At 41.5% G+C, this 17,707-nt stretch overlaps 1 protein-coding gene across 5 annotated transcripts in view; it reads left to right on the forward strand.

Moving 5' to 3' along the window:
* ZMAT4 (zinc finger matrin-type 4) overlaps positions 1 to 17,707 on the forward strand; it is a 97,734-nt gene that overhangs the window by 50,051 nt on the left and 29,976 nt on the right. For 2 of the 5 annotated variants that reach the window (XR_005557994.1, XM_039354301.1), the window contains exons 4-5: positions 3,021 to 3,177; positions 8,469 to 8,689. Coding sequence is in view for 4 of the 5 variants with exons in the window: in XM_039354301.1 (XP_039210235.1) it covers positions 3,021 to 3,177; positions 8,469 to 8,689 (378 nt within the window). In the remaining variant the exon portion in view is untranslated. Of the gene's footprint in view, positions 1 to 3,020; positions 3,178 to 8,468; positions 8,697 to 17,707 lie in introns of all 5 variants that reach the window. The other 3 variants (XM_039354300.1, XM_039354302.1, XM_039354303.1) reach the window with 2 other exon arrangements.

Raw genomic sequence — 17,707 nt, forward strand, 5'->3', positions numbered from 1 at the left:
TAGGCAATCTTTCCTTCTATCACTGTGCAGGGTTAGAAAACTTCCAAGCTAGAACTTTCTCCTTTGGTTGATGATTGGTGTGATGTGATTGATTATTCTTAAATGGTAGAGGGGGAAAAAAGTAGTTTTAGAAAGGTATTGTGTCACAGAGGAGGCTTTTTAGCAACCTTTGTTTATAAATCTTCCTAGTAAGTTGATGGTAGGAAGCAATTCTGTCTGGCGAACTAATTAGACCACTGGCCTATTTCCTGATTAAAAATAAGCATGGAACTGTTGGATTCTTTGTGCAGGCATTTTCTGCTGCTAATGTGGAAATATCAGCTGCCAGTTGAGTGTGTATGTTGACAAATGACTTTAAAATGTCCTCTCTTCAGTCTTTTTTTAATGTTGCTAGAAACGCTTGTTTTAGCAGCTCTCTTTAGAATGGGAAGAAATCTATGACCGTTATTGATGCAACCGAACTTGCACCGATGGGAGAGGAGAGAAATGGCAGTGTGATTCCAAAAATGACAGTTATCAAGCCCCAGGAATTGGTGTTCTTCCCTCTGGCCTCCATTTCTCCTGCCATGCTCCATTTAGTGCCAGGCAGAATTCTTTTGCATGTAATTTTCTCCTTGCATTTTCCCCTCGTTCCGTTTGATGAAAGTCAGTTTGCTTTTTGAAGTTCCGTAGAAGAAGCGTAGAAGCTCGGTGACATTTGCACAGATAGACCATCGTGTTGCTAAGCTGCTTTAGTGATGAAGGTGACCCACCAGGAGAAGGAGGCTGGGTGGGAGTAACTGCCTTTCTCTGTGGTCTTCTGGCTTCTCTGCTTTACTGCTAGGAACTCGTCTGTGGGCTTCGTCTGTTGAGATACACGTGGCACTAAAAAGGAGTCTTGTTTTTTAAAAATATATATATCTGTCCCTTTATTTTTAATATAAATAACTCAAGGCAGGAATATACCAAATATTCTTCCTTCCTTCTATTTTCCCCACCACGACAATCCTGTGAGGTAGGTTGGGCTGAGAGAGAGTGACTAGCCCAAGTTCACCTATTTGGCTTTCCTGCCTAAGGTGGGACTGGAACTCACCATCTCCTGGTTATTGGCCCAAAGTCACCCATTTGGCTTTCATGTCTAAGGCGAGACTAGAACTTACAATCTTCTGATGATTGGCCCCAAGTCACCCAGCTGGCTTTCATACCTAAAGAGACTAGAACTCACCATTTCCTGGTGATTGGCCCAAAGTCATCCCATTGGCTTTGGAACTAGAACTTACAGTCTCTTGGTTATTAGCTCAATGTGATCCAGCTGGCTTCCATGCCTAAGCAAGGACTAGAACTCACAGTTTCCTGGCTTCTAGGTGAGTGCCTAACCACTACACCAAACTGGCACTTTCTCCTTCCTTTGGTGCAATGGCAGGATTCAGCCAGTTCGCACCATTTCAGCAGAACCGGTAGCTAATTTTTTGTTGCCCAAGCCCAGAATGGACTTCCGGAAGTGGCACCCGCACAGAGAACTGGTTGTTCCCATATTTGAGTCCCACCACTGCTTTGGTGCCTCTGCCTAATCAGTTTCTTCCCTCATAAATTGGGTGGAGAAATTTGAAATTTGTCTCAGTTCTGGCACTACAATAGAATAATGCCATTGTTTTCAGCCTAGTTTATATAGTGCACTCTAGATCACTTGCCTTTAAGAGATGGGATTGATTAAACCCTAAAGGCATAGTGACATTTGCTGTCGAAGAGGTAGAGTGTAAATGTTCTGCCAGTTTGGTGGTGTGTGTTGATTTTTTTAAAAGTTGTTTTAAGAACAAGAGACTCTAATGTGTCTATTTTGCATTCTTTTGCTTTCTTTTTCTCTGTGTGTCTCAACTTTGGCAACTTGAAGATATGCAGAACATCAACTCCCAGAATTGCCTAGTAAGCATGCTTCCCATCATCAACCATGCATGCTGGCTGGGGAATTCTGGGAGTTGAAATCCATACTTTTTAAAGGCACCAAGGTTGAGAAACACTGCTCTCTCTGTGTATTTGCTCCTACCATTTTGGTGGGGAAATCTTGGAGGTGAGCGCATCTTATGACCCTAATTCTAATTTGGCAAAAAAAAAAAAAGTGGGCATTTTTTGTGATTATGGCTTGGGGACATAAGACTTTGTCTTTCATTAAAACCTTGAGAAACACCCCCATTAAAGAATCAATTAAAAGTATGAAAATATTAAAGCATTCATAAGCCCATAAAATTGTCTTGAATAGCAAAATGGAATGTCTTTTCACACTTGTAATGACTCTGGGTTGGAACATGGTACATTTCCTTGATTTAGCAGGGGGAAAAAAGGCAGAAAAAGGAGATGTTCTGCAGCTTTTCTCAGAAAGGCTAGACCAGGGGTAGGCAACCTTGGCTCTTTTATGACTCATGGACTTCAACTCCCAGAATTCCTGAGCCAGCTATGGGCTAGACGCTGGCAGATGAGCAAAGATAGCAGACACTGCTCTTTTCAGATCCCAGATGCTGACATTCAAAAGTCTGGTGGGATCAGCAATAATCCTGCCAGATTTCAGCCATCTCAACAGCAGAATTTGAAGTGATTTCAGTGTAGGATTTTATAACCTTATAAGATTGGATGATCTCATGAAATCCATTGGGGCAATACCATTTTTTCATACGTATGTATATCTTTTGTGATCTTAATGTATACGCCAACTCTCTTTTTTTAAAAACATACCTTGTCAACGTACACACTTGTGTTTTAGAAGTTTTTGCTTGAATTCCTGTTGCTGTCGCTTGAATCCTTACGATCCTTGGGGTAGAAGTCAACTGTCTGAAAAAAAAAGGTAGATGCTGGAAATTTCTGTGCACGGAAAGACAATTCTCCACATCCCCCTCAGGTCTCTTCTCAGATTCCATGCACTTCTGAAATCTCAGTTCAAAATCAGGCATCCAAAATCAGATTTATCTGGCATTTGCCTGCAATTCCTGCTCTCTCTGTTGCTTCACCATGAGCTAATCTCCCTGTTTCTTCCTTCTTGTCTTCTCCAGGGAAGCGATGATGATTCCGTGGATAAGAACAAGTGCTGCACGCTCTGCAATATGTCATTTACCTCGGCGGTGGTGGCTGAGTCACATTATCAAGGGAAAATCCATGCCAAAAGATTAAAACTCTTGCTAGGAGTGCAGCCGACATTAAAAGCTACTGGTAAGTCCAACCATGCTGGTAAGAAATTGAAGCCAATAAGATATCATTACTCTTTGCTACAGCAGCTTTTTAAAAATAACTGTGCTGATTGGGGAAGGAACGTAGGTTTGATACCCTCTGATGAAATTGTGATTATGGCCATCTACTTAGATTATTTTTAGAAGAGAATGGAGAACTTCACGGGCGATCAACCTATCAACAGTTCTCAGCTTTGATGTCTCCATGCTATCACAGAATTACAGAGAGTAGATTTTAAGAACTGGCTACTAGAAGAGAGCTATTGTACTCCCATTTTCCTCCTTATGAACTCCTCAGTGCCTCTGCTTGACCACCATATGACCCAGAAACCTGGCTTAGATAGGCCGTGGTAACCTCAGGATTCTTCTTCTGCTCTTATGAAAACTAAGCTATTTGGAGGGCAATGCTGGTCTGTAACCGTAATAAAAATTAACTGATTGATGTGAAAGGTACCAAACTGGGAAACATGGAATAGATGCCTACTTCTGAAATGTGCATAGAAGGAGGTTCTTCTCCACTACATTCAGTGTTAGACCTCAGGGTCATCCATTAAAACTAAATAGGGAAAGAGCTAGGACAGAGTTTAAAAAGTACTTCTTTCCATCATATAAACTAGGGACTTGTCTAAAATTCTTAGGAATAGAAATAGAAATAGGAGTAGGAGTAGGAGTAGGAGTAAGAATAGAATAGAATAGAATAGAATAGAATAGAATAGAATAGTTGGAAAGAACCTTGGAGGTCATCTAGTCCAACCCCCTGCTCAAGCAGGAAACCCTATACCATTTCAGACAAATGGATGTCCAATTTCTTCTTAACAACTTCCAGTGTTGGAGCATTTACCGCTTCTGAAGGCAGACTGTTCCACTGGTTAATTGTGCTAATTGTCAGAAAATTTCTTCTTAGTTTTGGGTTGCTTCTATCCTTGATTAGTACTCCTCCCAGCATTACTGTGTTGTAGATAATGAGAAACACAGCTTGGCAGATTTTGAGGGCAAGAAAATGAGGAAGGCTTGATCTACATAACCATCCATCAGGTTCTGTCATTCTGAAAGTAACTCCATTTGCTTGAAATGTACTTGTAAGTTTGACACTCCTCCCTCTGGCGATACATAACCTGTTCTGGAATTGCCTTTCACTCCGTGAATGCATTTATATCTCCTTCCAGCATCTCACAGAGTAAAATATCATTTTACTTTTAACTTTGCAGAGATGTTTGGGGGAGGGGAAGAGAGAAATTCTTCTTAAAGAGAAGAAGAATTTCTTCTTTGATTGGTTGGCCTCCTGAATTTTGTCTGATGTTTCAGCCTCCTCCTCCTCTGCTTAGACTATGCAGACACCATTAATTTTCACATTTAAGAAATCAAATGTCAGTAGCAGCTCATTTAGCCATTGGAATGTCAATTGCAACATTTGATGCAACGTTCTTGCATGCAAAGAAGCTACATTTTCCCAATGCTGTGCTCAAAAGCCCAAATAGAAGAATAAAACGACAAGCAGGAGTTGCAATAAAGTACCCTGCATTTTACACTTGCATTTCCTACTTCTAAGGGAAAAATCCCATTATCACAATCAACCTAGGACTAGCGCTGTAAACATGTTGTGTGCCTTATGTTACAGCTGCAAATCTGCAAATCCCATTTGGGGTAAACTAAAAATAGTCATCTTGGTGGGGTAGTTTGGGATAGAAATCCCCCGCCACTAGCCACTTGGTGAGGACTAATGATAGTTGGCGCTAAGATATCCACTGTAATGGAATGTTGTCTGGATTCCCAGAAGAGAGGAAGAATGCATTCCAGAGGAGCAAGAGATAAGTCGGCTCAGATAATTTGTGTGGAAGAAAGAGCGTTAAGACGGCTCCTCCCTAATAGTTCCCAGATGCCTTTGATTGATGTTGAACTCCCAAAAAAACGAAGAAAGACCTGTCAAGACTCTTCTAGGTGGTTTCCTTCATGGTTCCTCACCTATAGAGAGAAATCTTACCTAACTAATGCCCTCTACTTGCACCATAAAATATATATTTTGGAAATCACTAAGAAGGAGCTTGTCTACTACAGCTTCTGAAGAGCTACAATGCTAAATTAACATAGCCATGAATCCAAGGCTTCACTTCTGGAAGGGGCATCTGCTTCGAAGCCCCTTTCCAAGTGTTTGCCCAAACTGAGATTTTTGATATGGTCTAATGAGGAAAGTAGTAGAAGTAAATGAGCAGCACTGTATTAACTCCATTTATTTAATTGATTTTTTATTCCACATGATTAAAATCTAATATTTTAGAAACTCTTCGCAATTGAGAAGTAACCGTTCGTGCTTTTTTTTTTTTGCAAAAGTAAGAATACTATTACTTTCACGCCCCGTCTGGGGTTTTCTTGGGGCATCTGGTTGACCAGTTGGGTGCAAGATGATAAAGTAGATGGTCAGGTGGTCAGCCTTTTGATGGGAAGGGAAAGGAGGTGAGTTGAATCAGGGGAAACAGCCTGCGAAGGAAAGTGGAAGGCGAGCAACGGACGGAGCCCAGTTTTGCTATTCTGTTTTGTTCTTCTGTTTTGTAGGGTGATGGGATTTTTCTGCTTTATAAATGATGTCAAGCCAATGCTTCGTTTATATTGTTGGTGCATTTTCCAGCAGAATAGATAGGTTAGGAAAATGCGCAAGCAGTGTGACTGCCCACCCCTAACCTAGATTGTCAGAATTTAAAAGGAATTTATCACAGGTTTCTATGGAAATAGAGTTGCCAAAACAAACCCCATTATGCAAATGACAACACTGAACAAAGTCTGCAGATGTCAGCCCCACTAAGTAGAGCAGACTAGAGACTCAACTCCACAGGTAGCCTGAAACTGCTCACGTCTGGCAATTGGCTATAATAAGAGAATTTTGCAAGCCTGATTGTTCCTGTATACCTCTTAGGCAGGATGTACATTTTTTTAGCCAGACATTGACTTAGAAGGGTACCTGCGAATGAATGATTTTGAAATTTGTGTTACACGAAGACGGGTCTGTATGAAGAAAAAATAGTGATTTTTTCATTTTGAAAACCCTCCCTGCAGAACTTCACATAAAGAATCACACCAGAGAAGTGTTAAGATTTATTGGGGAAAGTATGTTAATCATTTGAGGATGTGGTATATGTACCAACCGTATTTTAGAAAGATGACACATGAGAACAGATTTTTAAATCTATTTTTAAGAATCTAAATCCATGTCACACTGTGACATTATCCATTACCCAAATCTACACCTTTCACAACTTGATGGAGGTGTAGTGTAACAAAGAAAAAAAAAACCTCCATCTTGGTGAATATCAGTATATATATATATGACATGCTTATGCATTGTTAGCTTAAACATGATTTATGAAATTAACTATTTTCCAGATAGTTGGAGTCTACATATCTTAAAGGTGCCAAGGGCGAGAAACATTGGCCAAAACCAGGGGTAGTCAACCTTGGCTCTTTTATGACATGTGGACTTCAACTCCCAGAATTCCTGAGCCAGCCGTGCTGAGGGGAAAGGGAGAGGTTTCCAAGCTGAGCCATGCTGGCTCAGGAATCCTAGGAGTTGAAGTCCACCAGTCATGAAGAGGCCAAAGTTTCCCTCATGCTGGCTCAGAAATTCTGGGAGTTGAAGTCCCCGAGTCATAAAAGAGCCAAGGTTGCCTACCCCTGGCCTAGACTATTAATTGTTGAGAAACATAAGCTGGAGGATGCCACCAAGCTAATGGCTGACCTCTAGGCTTTCCAAGGAGCTCTTTTTAGCAAACAGGGAAAATGGGTGATAGGATTAGATGAGCTGTTGAACTGATTTAGTCTAGTTCATCTTTTAATGATCCAGTAATCCCTTCTTTCAGGGTGGAGTCAGGATGACCTGGGATCATCCTAGGATCGAACTCATAGCCTCCTGATTGTGAGGCGAGAGCTCCATCTCTCGCTACCCCGTTGCTCAGTCTAGTTCATCTTTTACTCTTTTGTATTTACTTGGGGCTTCGTGCTCAACTGAGGATGTAGGCATTGACCAGGCTGAACCTGGGAGGGTCAACTGCACAATCAGCCTCAAGTCGTCCCATAAGGGATCTAAGTTCAGCCCACCTTGAATTCTTATCTATCACCAATTTGCTTTGACCGTTAATAGTTCAGATTCTGGTGGAGAATGTTAGCGTGCATATATTCATTTGAACTGCCTGGACTTCCTGATTTCCTGTGCTTGACAGAGGGTTTATTATGTATTGATTTATTGAATTCAGTTTAGGTGCTGCCTGATTCCAGCCCTATTGAGTTAGGTAAATGCAGTTTTGGTTCTTGAGGTCAAATAACAACATGAAGTCTCCAGGGTTTTGAGATCTTAAGTAACTAGATGCTGACCTTCCATTTTGTCTGATAAATATGAAAGTAGAATCCTCTTCCTGTTGCACTTCTGGGCCCAGGTCAGGTTTAAACTATCCATGTTAATGTTCTAGACAATTTATAAGCCTTATGATGGAACATGAATTGCCTTAAGACAACTCTGGTCATTTACATCTTAAAGCAGACATGTCAAACACAAGGCCCGGGGGCCGGATGCGGCCCGCGAAGTGGTTTCATGTGGCCCGCGAAGCCATCCTGGAAACAGTGAGGGAACGGCCCCCACTGCCCTGGCCCTGGCCCAGGCTGGTCAGGAACCAATGTACAATTTTGTGGTGGCCATCTATGCTGAAATGCATTCAGACTTAGCTCCACAAGGCCATCCGGAAACAGCAAGGAACCAGCCCCTGCCGTGTCGGCCCCACCCCCTGAGTGCATGCTGGGGAGGTATCACCCTTTATCAGGAATGAAGAAATGCACCATGCCTTGGTGCTTGCCCCGGTCCCACTCCATTCTGCCAGAGACCCTCAGATCTGTCCCACTGATGAATTGTTCTCACTTTCAGGAAATTTCTCCTCAGTTCTAGTTTGGATCTCTCCTTGATTAGTTTCGATCCATTGCTTCTTGTCCTGCCTTCAGATGCTTTGGAGAATAGTTTGACCCCCTCTTCTTTGTGGCAACCCTTCAGATATTGGAACACTGCTATCATGTCACCCCTAGTCCTTCTCTTCATTAAACCCAATTCCTGCAACCGTTCTTCATATGTTTTAGCCTCCAGTCCCCTAATTATCTTTGTTGCTCTTCTCTCCAATCTTTCTAGAATCCTTTCTATCATGGCGACCAAAATATGACGATTAGTTGTTTATTGGAAGCCTTGTTTCTCCATGATTGGATAGGAACCTGGGTGACTCCATTTCTGCTTGCTTTCTTTTGCAGAAACAAACCTGAGTTCTCTTAAGGAGCCACATGTGGAGAGCTCTCCAGCAGTGTCTCCACCCCATCAGAGAAGAGATTCTGACAGGTATTGCCAGCTCTGTGCAGCTTGGTTTAACAACCCAATGATGGCACAGCAACACTATGATGGAAAAAAGCACAAAAAGAATGCAGCCAGGGCTGATCTACTAGAGCAGCTAGGAAAGACATTGGACCTAGGCGAGGTAAGAGGTAAGAGATTTTAGTCTTCTAAAATAATCATCTTCAAAAGTCTTTGGGTAAATGAAAGTGATTGTATTCTTTGAGTGGGCACCCGTCCAAAAATTAAAACCAGGCACAAATTGGTAGCCCTGAGAAGCCATTGAGATGACTCCTTGTGTTAACAGTGGGTTATCATCAGGCCTGTTGAGTGACCTGATCAAAATACAATATGACGTACTTTATGGATTAGTCAATTGGCCATCTCAAACATGAGCACCAGCCACAGTAAAATACAATAAACTTGAGATAAGATACAATGAAGTGAGATAAAATAGAATAAGATATAGAAGGTAAGATAAAAGTGAAGGATGATCAAATTGTATCAAAGGTAAAATTGAAGGATGAGGAGAAGGAGCAGGAAAGAAGGAGAAGGAGGAGGAGGAGGAGGAGGAGAAGAAGAAGAAGAAGAAGAAGAAGAAGAAGAAGAAGAAGAAGAAGAAGAAGAAGAAGAAGAAGAAGAAGAAGAAGAAGAAGAAGAGGAGGAGGAGAACTTTATTAAGTCAATTGATTGTATCTCTCCTTTTTGAGTTGGCCTTTGTAATGAGGAGTGTTGTCTTAATAAGGATGTGCATTCAATTATGAGGACTTGAGGTAAGACTGCTTTTCTCACAATACAGGTAGCCCTTGCCTTCCAACCATAACTGAGCCCAAAATTTCTGTGCCTAAGTGAGACACTTGTTAAGTGAGTTTTGCCCCCTTTTACCATCATAAATATGAACCCGTTGCCAAGTGTTGGAATTTTGATCACGTGACCATGGGGATGCTGCAATGGCCGTAAGTGTGAAGCCATAAGTCCCTTTTTTCAGTACCATTGTAACTCTGAATGCTCACTAAACAAATAGTTGTAAGTGGAGGACTACAGTACCTATGCCAAGGATGACCCTTTGATGGCCTGATTTGGCCTAAACTCAAAATTTCAAAAAAAGCTCTACTCAGACTAGAGTTTGGCTAAATTGTTCATTGCCATTTTCATTTCTGAGCTGTTCTTTCACCTTAATGGAAACCATATTGCTTCTGATTGCACTTTTCTCTCTCAAGGGAGAAAAACCTTTCAGTTTATGATGGAGCGTGACATTCCAGCAGTAATTTTAGCGATAAAAAGAGGCATATGTGAATGAATGTTTAAAGCAGCCCACCGTCACCTTTTCTGCCTCTTGCAAAAACAAACTAACCAAAATCTCGGTTAATTAAGCAAAATTGGAACGTCACACCTATTTCTCCAGGATAAGAGGTGGGGAAGGGAAGTGTCTTCAAAAGAGGTTGAAAGATCACAGCGAACCCTTGTTTTTCATCTCCCTTTTTTCCTTCTTTCTAAATAATACCTTCAACTTCCTACAGTCAAGGACTATTAGCAGATAGCCCATCAAACGTGGAACATTTTATCCATTTATGTTTCACAAAAAGGGATTGAAAATAGAAAGCTTTCCTGGGGCAACATTAAATGTGATGGATTTTTTTTTAAAAAAAAATCCCAGTTCTTTTTTAAATACCCTCATTTCCCAATTCTACACAATATAGATTGCGCTTCTAGATATACCAAAAGCTAAAAAGTTCATCTTTAATGAAGGGTATCCTTCCCTTAAGATCGAGCTCAGATCACAAGTCTTTTACTGATGATATTAAAATCCCTGAGATGAAAGAATTGTCCTTATTTTAACACAGAGCAGCAAATTTAGCTGTAGAACCTCTCACGGCAATATTGTAGATGTTTGAACATCTTTCTTCTTATGGAAATCCCTAATGGATGAGAGATGGTCTCTTTCCTATTTGCAGATTGTCACCAGCAATAGAGTTGCCATCTTGCCACCGAGGTTTGGATCTTGGTGTAAAGGGGGCCATACCTGTGGTCTGGAGAGTAGGAGATCCACGAAGAATCAGGACCACACATTAAATTTCAGATAAAACGATTTATTGCTGATGCCTATACAGAAAATTTAGTCAAGTAACGGTTAGCATTAAATTAGCATTAGGTAAGAGTTAATGTAATTCAAGAGGGGTTGGACTTGGAACCATTTGTGAGAATGTAACAACTCCAGGCTGATTCCTCTCTTGACTCTACCCCCCGTCTCTGCCTGTCCTTCTCCTACAGGCAGTTTGCCCAACCAGCCTCTTTCTCTGCCAAATATTTGCATCAATTATTTCTGCCTGTTCCTTGTTTCCAGTATTCAATCTTCCATTAACCCTCCCACATACACACACACACACACACACACAAACACACACACACACACACTTTTCTTGCTCTCAATCCTCAATTTGCTAGATGTTTTGATGCTGTTTCATTTCCTTTTATTCCTTTAGCTTTTGATTCTTTTTTAAAACATCCCTTTTCTCTTACCTCTTCTTCTCTCCCTGACCTCTCATTTGTATACCCTTATTTTTGTCTTGTTCAGTTGGCTGCCAGGGCCATCCTTGGGGTGTTTCAGCCTGTGATATTGTCACAGAAATCACAATGCTGTGATGTCAACATCACGTTGCCTTCCAGAAGATTAAATAGCAAGTGAGGGAATGAGGCCAGAATGAGAAGGGCAAAAAGGGAGGAATGAAGTGAATAGGCAGGATATTTCTCCGAAGGGGCAGTTTCCTCTTAGCAGTTGCTACTTACTTGGAAGGATTTCAGAAATAATAATAATAACAAAAGGTGGAAATCCTTATTTTAAGAATTGGTCTTTCCATCTTGGTTTTTAATTGAGGAAAGAACGCTCTCACGTTCTCCCAGCTCAGAAAATCTTGTGTTCTGTAAGCACAAGAAGATTACCAGGTGATTCAGCAACACACATTTAATATCTCCCTTAGTCCAAATAACTCCTCTGAGTCCTTTCCCAAAGATTTTCTAACCTGTCAATCCAATGTCTTCATAATCTCTTTTTCCCAGTAGCCAAAGATCTCATGATCAACATCAGCAGTGCAAACACCTCAATTTGTCTGTCTCTCTCTCTCTGTGTGTGTGATCTGAATGTGTTGTGTAAGATTTGTGACTGTGTAAGATCTGTGGCTGTGCAGCTGAATCCCAACCCTTTTTTATGTACCACTGTGTTGATGTTATTTTTCTTCCTTTTTCTTTCACTCATTTCTTTCACTTTTTCAGTGGAACAAGTCACTTGATTACAGTTTATCTAGTTTTAACTTGTCATTTCTATTCTGTGGGTTTAATGGGGTAAAAGATTTAAAATTGGGGGCATTAGCATGCAAACATATCTGCTCATTTATCTGCTGAACTGCTAGGATGGCCTGTTACAGACAATGGCTGGTTGGCACCATCCTGAATCACAGTTGCAGCTCACACTTGCTTTTCTGGTCATGAAAAGCCAACTGTTGTGTATTTGCTCCCAGAATTTGATGTTTTGTGTAGATCGCGGAGGTCAAACTCGCCACATCACATGATGTGTCGCAACGTATCGTGACTTTTTTCACTTTGCCGGAGCTGGGGTGGGTGCGGCCTCTGCACGACACAACTGGCCCCCAGGCCGGCAGTTTGACACCCCTGCTGTAGATCCTTGACTCTGCCCTGCTCACCCCCAAATTTTATTGATCTAGATTGCTTTGTTGTCCTTCTTGACTTCATCTCTGTTCTCTTACGAATTTAGCTAGCCTGTGTGTGTGTGTGTATACATGTGAGAGTCAGTGAGAGAGAGAGAGACCTTAGAGTCAGACTTGACTTTTCACAATACAGGTAAGTCCTCTACTTACAACAGTTCATTTAGCGACCATTCAGAGTTATGACGGCATTGAAAAAAGCAATCCGTGACTATTTTTCACACTTAGGACCATTGCAGCATCTCCATGGCCACGTGATTGGAATTCGGACACTTGGCGAGTGGCTCATGTTTATGACGGTCGCTGTGTCCCAGAGTCATGTGATCACTTTTTGTAACATTCCGACAATGGGGAAGCCAGATTCACTTAACAGCCATGTTACTAACTTAACAACCACAGGGGTTCATTTAAAAACTGTAGCAAGAAAGGTCATCAACTGGGGCAAAACTCACTTAACTAATGTCTCACTTAGCAAGAGAAATTTCTGGGTCAATTGTGCTTGTAAGTTGAGGACTACCTGTATTTTCTTACCTAGAGGAGATCAACCTTGACTGCTCCTTAGAAAGCCAGATCCTGAAGTTGAAACTCAAGTACTTTGGCCACCTAACGAGAAGGAAGGACTCACTGGAGAAGAGCCTGATGCTGAGAAAGATGGAGGGCAAGAGAAGAAGGTGACGACAGAGAATGAGGTGGCTGGATGGAGTTACTGAAGCAGGAGGCGTGAGCTTCAATGGACTCCAGAAGATGGTATAGGACAGGAAGGTCTGGAGGAACGTTGTCCATGGGGTCGCAATGGATCAGACATGACTTTTCAAATAACAACAACAAATTTTCAGAAGTAGTTTGTGTTCTTTTTAGGGCTCAAAGAAAAAAAAACTAGCAGTCCATAATCATCTAGGACGCAAACCAGGACTAGAACTCATGGTCTCCTGGTTTTTAACCTGGTACCCATGACACCAAACTGCCTCTCAGCTTGTCCTTCGTACTCCTACAAGAGCCATGCCCTTCCCTTCATTCCTTATTCTGTCTTGGAATCAAAGCACAGATGTGCTTATGAAAAATAAATCTGCGGCTGGAGGGAAACTTAAGTCTGGAAAGAGCAAATGGGATCCTGCAGCATAAATCTAAGGGCCAACTAATGAATTTTAAAATTATTCTCAGGATCAACACCGAAGCTCTCCGAACCAACCCGTGGAGTAAGAAAAAGGGCTGGTCATTGGGCCATTACAGATCTACTTGGATGGATTTGTTATTGTGATGAAGATACAAGGCAAATGTGCTTTATGCTTGCAGATAAGCTGCGGATTTAAAGGTTAAAAATTCAAGGCTTTGCTTATCAGCAGATGGGCTTTTATGCAAGCCTATAGGAAAAGAAAGCACTGGGACTTAAAGAAATACTACTATATGTACTGTACTTGCAGATCAGAAGCTGTCTCCTGATGTGATTGAAGCCGCTTGGTTGAGGACAATTTCGTTGTTTTTGTGGTTTGAAGTACCCTCTCAGGGAGAATCAGAGCTGCCTCACATAGGCTCCCTGGCCACATCTGTTGTCTGCTAATCATGATCTAATAACTTTGAAAGTTGTTTACATAGCTAGGCTCGGATGAAGACTTGAATCAGCTCAGCGTCAGAGCCTAGACACCTCCAGATGAGAACATTTAATTTTAGGCTGCTGCGATGCTTTGCAAGCATTATCATTTAGGTTTTTAAAAATGGAAAGTTGCACTAATGCCTCCTTCACTCCAGCTGAACGAATCGAAGCTCGAACTGTAATAGGCCTGGTGTGAATTGCCTTCTATTAACTTGCATTTCACACATTTTACATTGTAAATAGCATTATTCAGCAATGCTGATGTTGCCAAAGCAGGTGGTCCCAGCAAGGGCTGCAGCTAAGGAATAAACATTGGCTTTGATTGTGTTTGCAGGGAGTTCAGTTAATTGGAGCACGTGCTCAGTAACTCAGCAAAATTGAACTAGGGTCTACTAAGGCCATGCAAAACTCAGAAGGGGTTCTTCTGATTACTTTGGGCAGAGTACTGCCTAGAACCTGGTTTGCAAAGCACTGGTTGTCCCAAAGTTGCTTTTTCAAGAGGCAACTGGATTTTCCCATCGTGGATGAGAAGCGAAATGTCTTTTTAAAAAAACAGTCCAGTTGCCTCTTGAAAAAGCAGGTTTGGGACCTGGAGGACTGAGAATTGGTTAGTTTTGCACCATCATTCGGGGACTAAGATAAAGCCCCATCTTCTTCCTGTTTGCATCTTGTTCCCTTCCTTCCCATCTTTCAATCAATCAAAATAGAGATGGAAGGGACCTTGGGGGTCTTCTAATTCAACCCCCTGTTCAAGCAGGAGACCTTATACTATTTCAGACCAGTGGCAGTCCAGTCTCTTCTTCAAAACCTCCAGTGATGAAGCACCCACAACTTCTGAAGGCAAGCTGTTCCATTAGTTGATTGCTCTCGCCCTTAGGAAATTTCTCCTTAGTTGCAAGTTGCTTCTCTCCTCGGTTGGTTTCCATCCATTGTTTCTTGCTTCTCAATGCCTTCTCCTCCTCCCTTGGAATGCCCCATTGCCTCCCTCTGTTCTACTCTTGTTGCCTGTCTGTGTTTGCGAGCATCTATGATATCTTCCAGCTGTGAATCCTCAGAGTCTGACTCAGCTTCCCCGCACAGCTGAGTCTCAGCCTGAGCACGGTTGGAGGAGCCAGGCTCTTAATCAGATTGTAAGTCCTGCAGCTCATCAGAGCCTTCCTCTGACTCTGATGGCTCTCCAGGCCCCTCCTCCTCCTCCTCCTCTGATTCCCCGGACTCAGCTGCTGGGTCCAGTGGCTGGCACAGACTCACAACAAAACCTTATAAAGAAAGACTACTTAGTATGCCTATGTTTGACAGAAGCCCTCCATCTTTCTGCATCATAATTTCCACCATAAGATATTGAGGGCGCAAGCACCTGTTTCGCTGAAGATTAATCCCCTGTTCTCTGCATAATGTGGAAAATTGACTGTGACATCATTGTGTTTGTGCTTTATGGAACGATAAGATTTTAAAAGTAAAATAACTGGGGGGGGGAGAAGAATGTTGACGTGCACGCTTAATCTGTTTTTGAAACTAACATTTATAAAATAATAGAGGAGGTGAAGCACCTAGGATCCAGTTCAAAATACTGATTAGATTCAAGTTGATTCCCACTGTTGATTCCAATCAATTAAAACTGTCTATGTGTCATTCACAAAAGCCCACTCATTGGTCTGAAGGCATCTGGTCAATTCGCTTAACTGATTGGGTGGTGTCTACCTCTGAAGTGAATCTTGGAAATAAAATCCTCAGAGAAATAATCATTATATTTGGAAACAACACTTTCAGTAGATTCTGCCTGGCCTATTTATTCCGTTCAAAGGGTTTGTTATGAGTTTCTTTGGCCTGGGGTGGAGGATGGGAGGTAGACACAGATAAACAACAAGGCGTTCCTTTCTGAAATCCAGATGGCCCCACACAAGCTATCTTCAGAAAAGCTGTTCAGACTGTTGTGTGCTTAGAGCAGCCACATAAATTCTGTTTCTGCTTCCAATTTTATTCTAATTTGATATAATTCTACATTTAATTTTATTGTCTTCGATTTGGCAGAAGGGAGTGTGCTTTGCCTTGTGTGGGTGAGCTGCCTAGAGTTATGATAATATTGGCAATATTTAAATATTGGATTTTTTTTTTTTTAAAAAAAAAAGATAAACTAAAACAATGGCCTCCAGCCTTTCTGGCTCCAGGGACTGGTTTTGGAAGAAAAATTGTCTTCCATGGACTAGAGCAAGGGGAAGTGGTGGTTTAGATCCTGCGCATGTGCAGATAAAGCTTCGTTTGCTCGCCCACCACTAGCCTGGCCCGGTTCCTAACAGGCCACGGACCAATACCAATCCATGACCTGGGAGTTGGAGACTGCTAAACTAAAAGACCTTGACTGGAGCTTTTGAGCCTAACTTGCCAAATAAAGAGAAGTATTTTAAATTATTAAAATAAATACAAGAGTGGGTCCTTGGTGCTCTCTGAGCTTGGTTGTTTTCCGGCAGACATTTCATCGGTGCACTGATGATGTTGCCTAGTTTGGTAATGAAACGTCTGCAAGAAAACAGCCAAGCTCAGAGTGTACCAAAGACCCCTCATTTCAGCCTTGAGCTACAAATATTCTTCTTTATAAATACAAGAGGCTAATTCTACAGCCCGGTCTGCTTGCTGCTTAAAGAGTTTGCATTGTGATGTTAAACTAGTTAGAGGACACTTGGTAGAAAATAGAATCTCCATTTTATTTTACTAAATCCAGTCCAACCAGTGCTCTCTGCTCTACATGGAACATCCTCCCTTTGGAGATTAGAATTAGCCTTTTGTGACGCCCTAAATACCTGGCTGTATTCCCAAGCCTGGGGTGCTGAATGTAATAAGAACCCCGTTTCCTGACCAAGTATCTTGGCTACTACGCCTATTTATTTTGGAAGTTTCTATTGTTTTTTGTTATTTCGAAATGTTTTAGTATTTTAATTGTGACCCTTTTTTTTAATTGTAAGCAGCCCAAAGTGAGATGGGCAACTATAGAAATCGAATGAATGAATGAATGAATGAATGAATGAATGTGAAAACTTTTTTAAAAGGTTTTGAAAGTCTTGATGTTTGAGGAGGATGTTAAGGAGGATTTGATATTTGAGTGGGGCATTTTCTGCATGGATTCAGGAAAAGGGTTCTTTGGGTTCTTTTGTTGTCCTTTGCATATGTCTGCTATCTGCCTTTTAAAAAAAACACATGGGGAGTTTTCAAAAATGCAATGAAATCCTTAAAGGCAAATCCAGTAGAAACTTTGCAACATCTCTAATCACTCAAAGGTATATCCCATCCCTACTCGTTTTGTTCCTTTCTTCCTCAGATTAATGTAACTGCAAGCATTTTGATGCTTCGGGACACTTTTTTTTTCCCCCTGAATTAAATGTTGAAGCAGTTTGAATGGAAGCAATTTGACCTTGAGATCGCATATTTGAATCAAATAAATACCATTTTTGAATTTGGATTTTAGAAATGAATTAGTGTTAGAAATGAATTGGGGCTAGCCTGATGTTAGAAATGAATTAGGGCTAACTTGCATAAGCCCAGTAAATCCTTGTCAAATGTAGTTCCTTGTGTGGATGCATTTGCTCGGTTTTTATTTATTTGAGCATTTTGTATAAATTCAGCCCCCTTTTTCCTCTTCCACCTCCTGCCCTCTGTAGCTTTCTCTGCTTCTCTCTCCTCATCTAACCTTCCCAAGTACTGACAACTTTATTTCTCCCATTTCTGTAACTTTTGGGTGCATTGCAGAGAGAGCTGCAGTCATGCTTAACGCCTTCATTTTTCCAGACTACCTCTGGAAGGAAGGAAGGAAGGAGAGAGGAGAGGAGCAGAATTGAATTTCTGCAGTGGGGGGAGGAGA

The sequence above is a fragment of the Crotalus tigris genome, unplaced genomic scaffold (genome assembly GCF_016545835.1).
Source record: "Crotalus tigris isolate CLP2741 ecotype Arizona unplaced genomic scaffold, ASM1654583v1 scf7180000018549.3470463, whole genome shotgun sequence".
Lineage (NCBI taxonomy): Eukaryota > Metazoa > Chordata > Lepidosauria > Squamata > Viperidae > Crotalus > Crotalus tigris.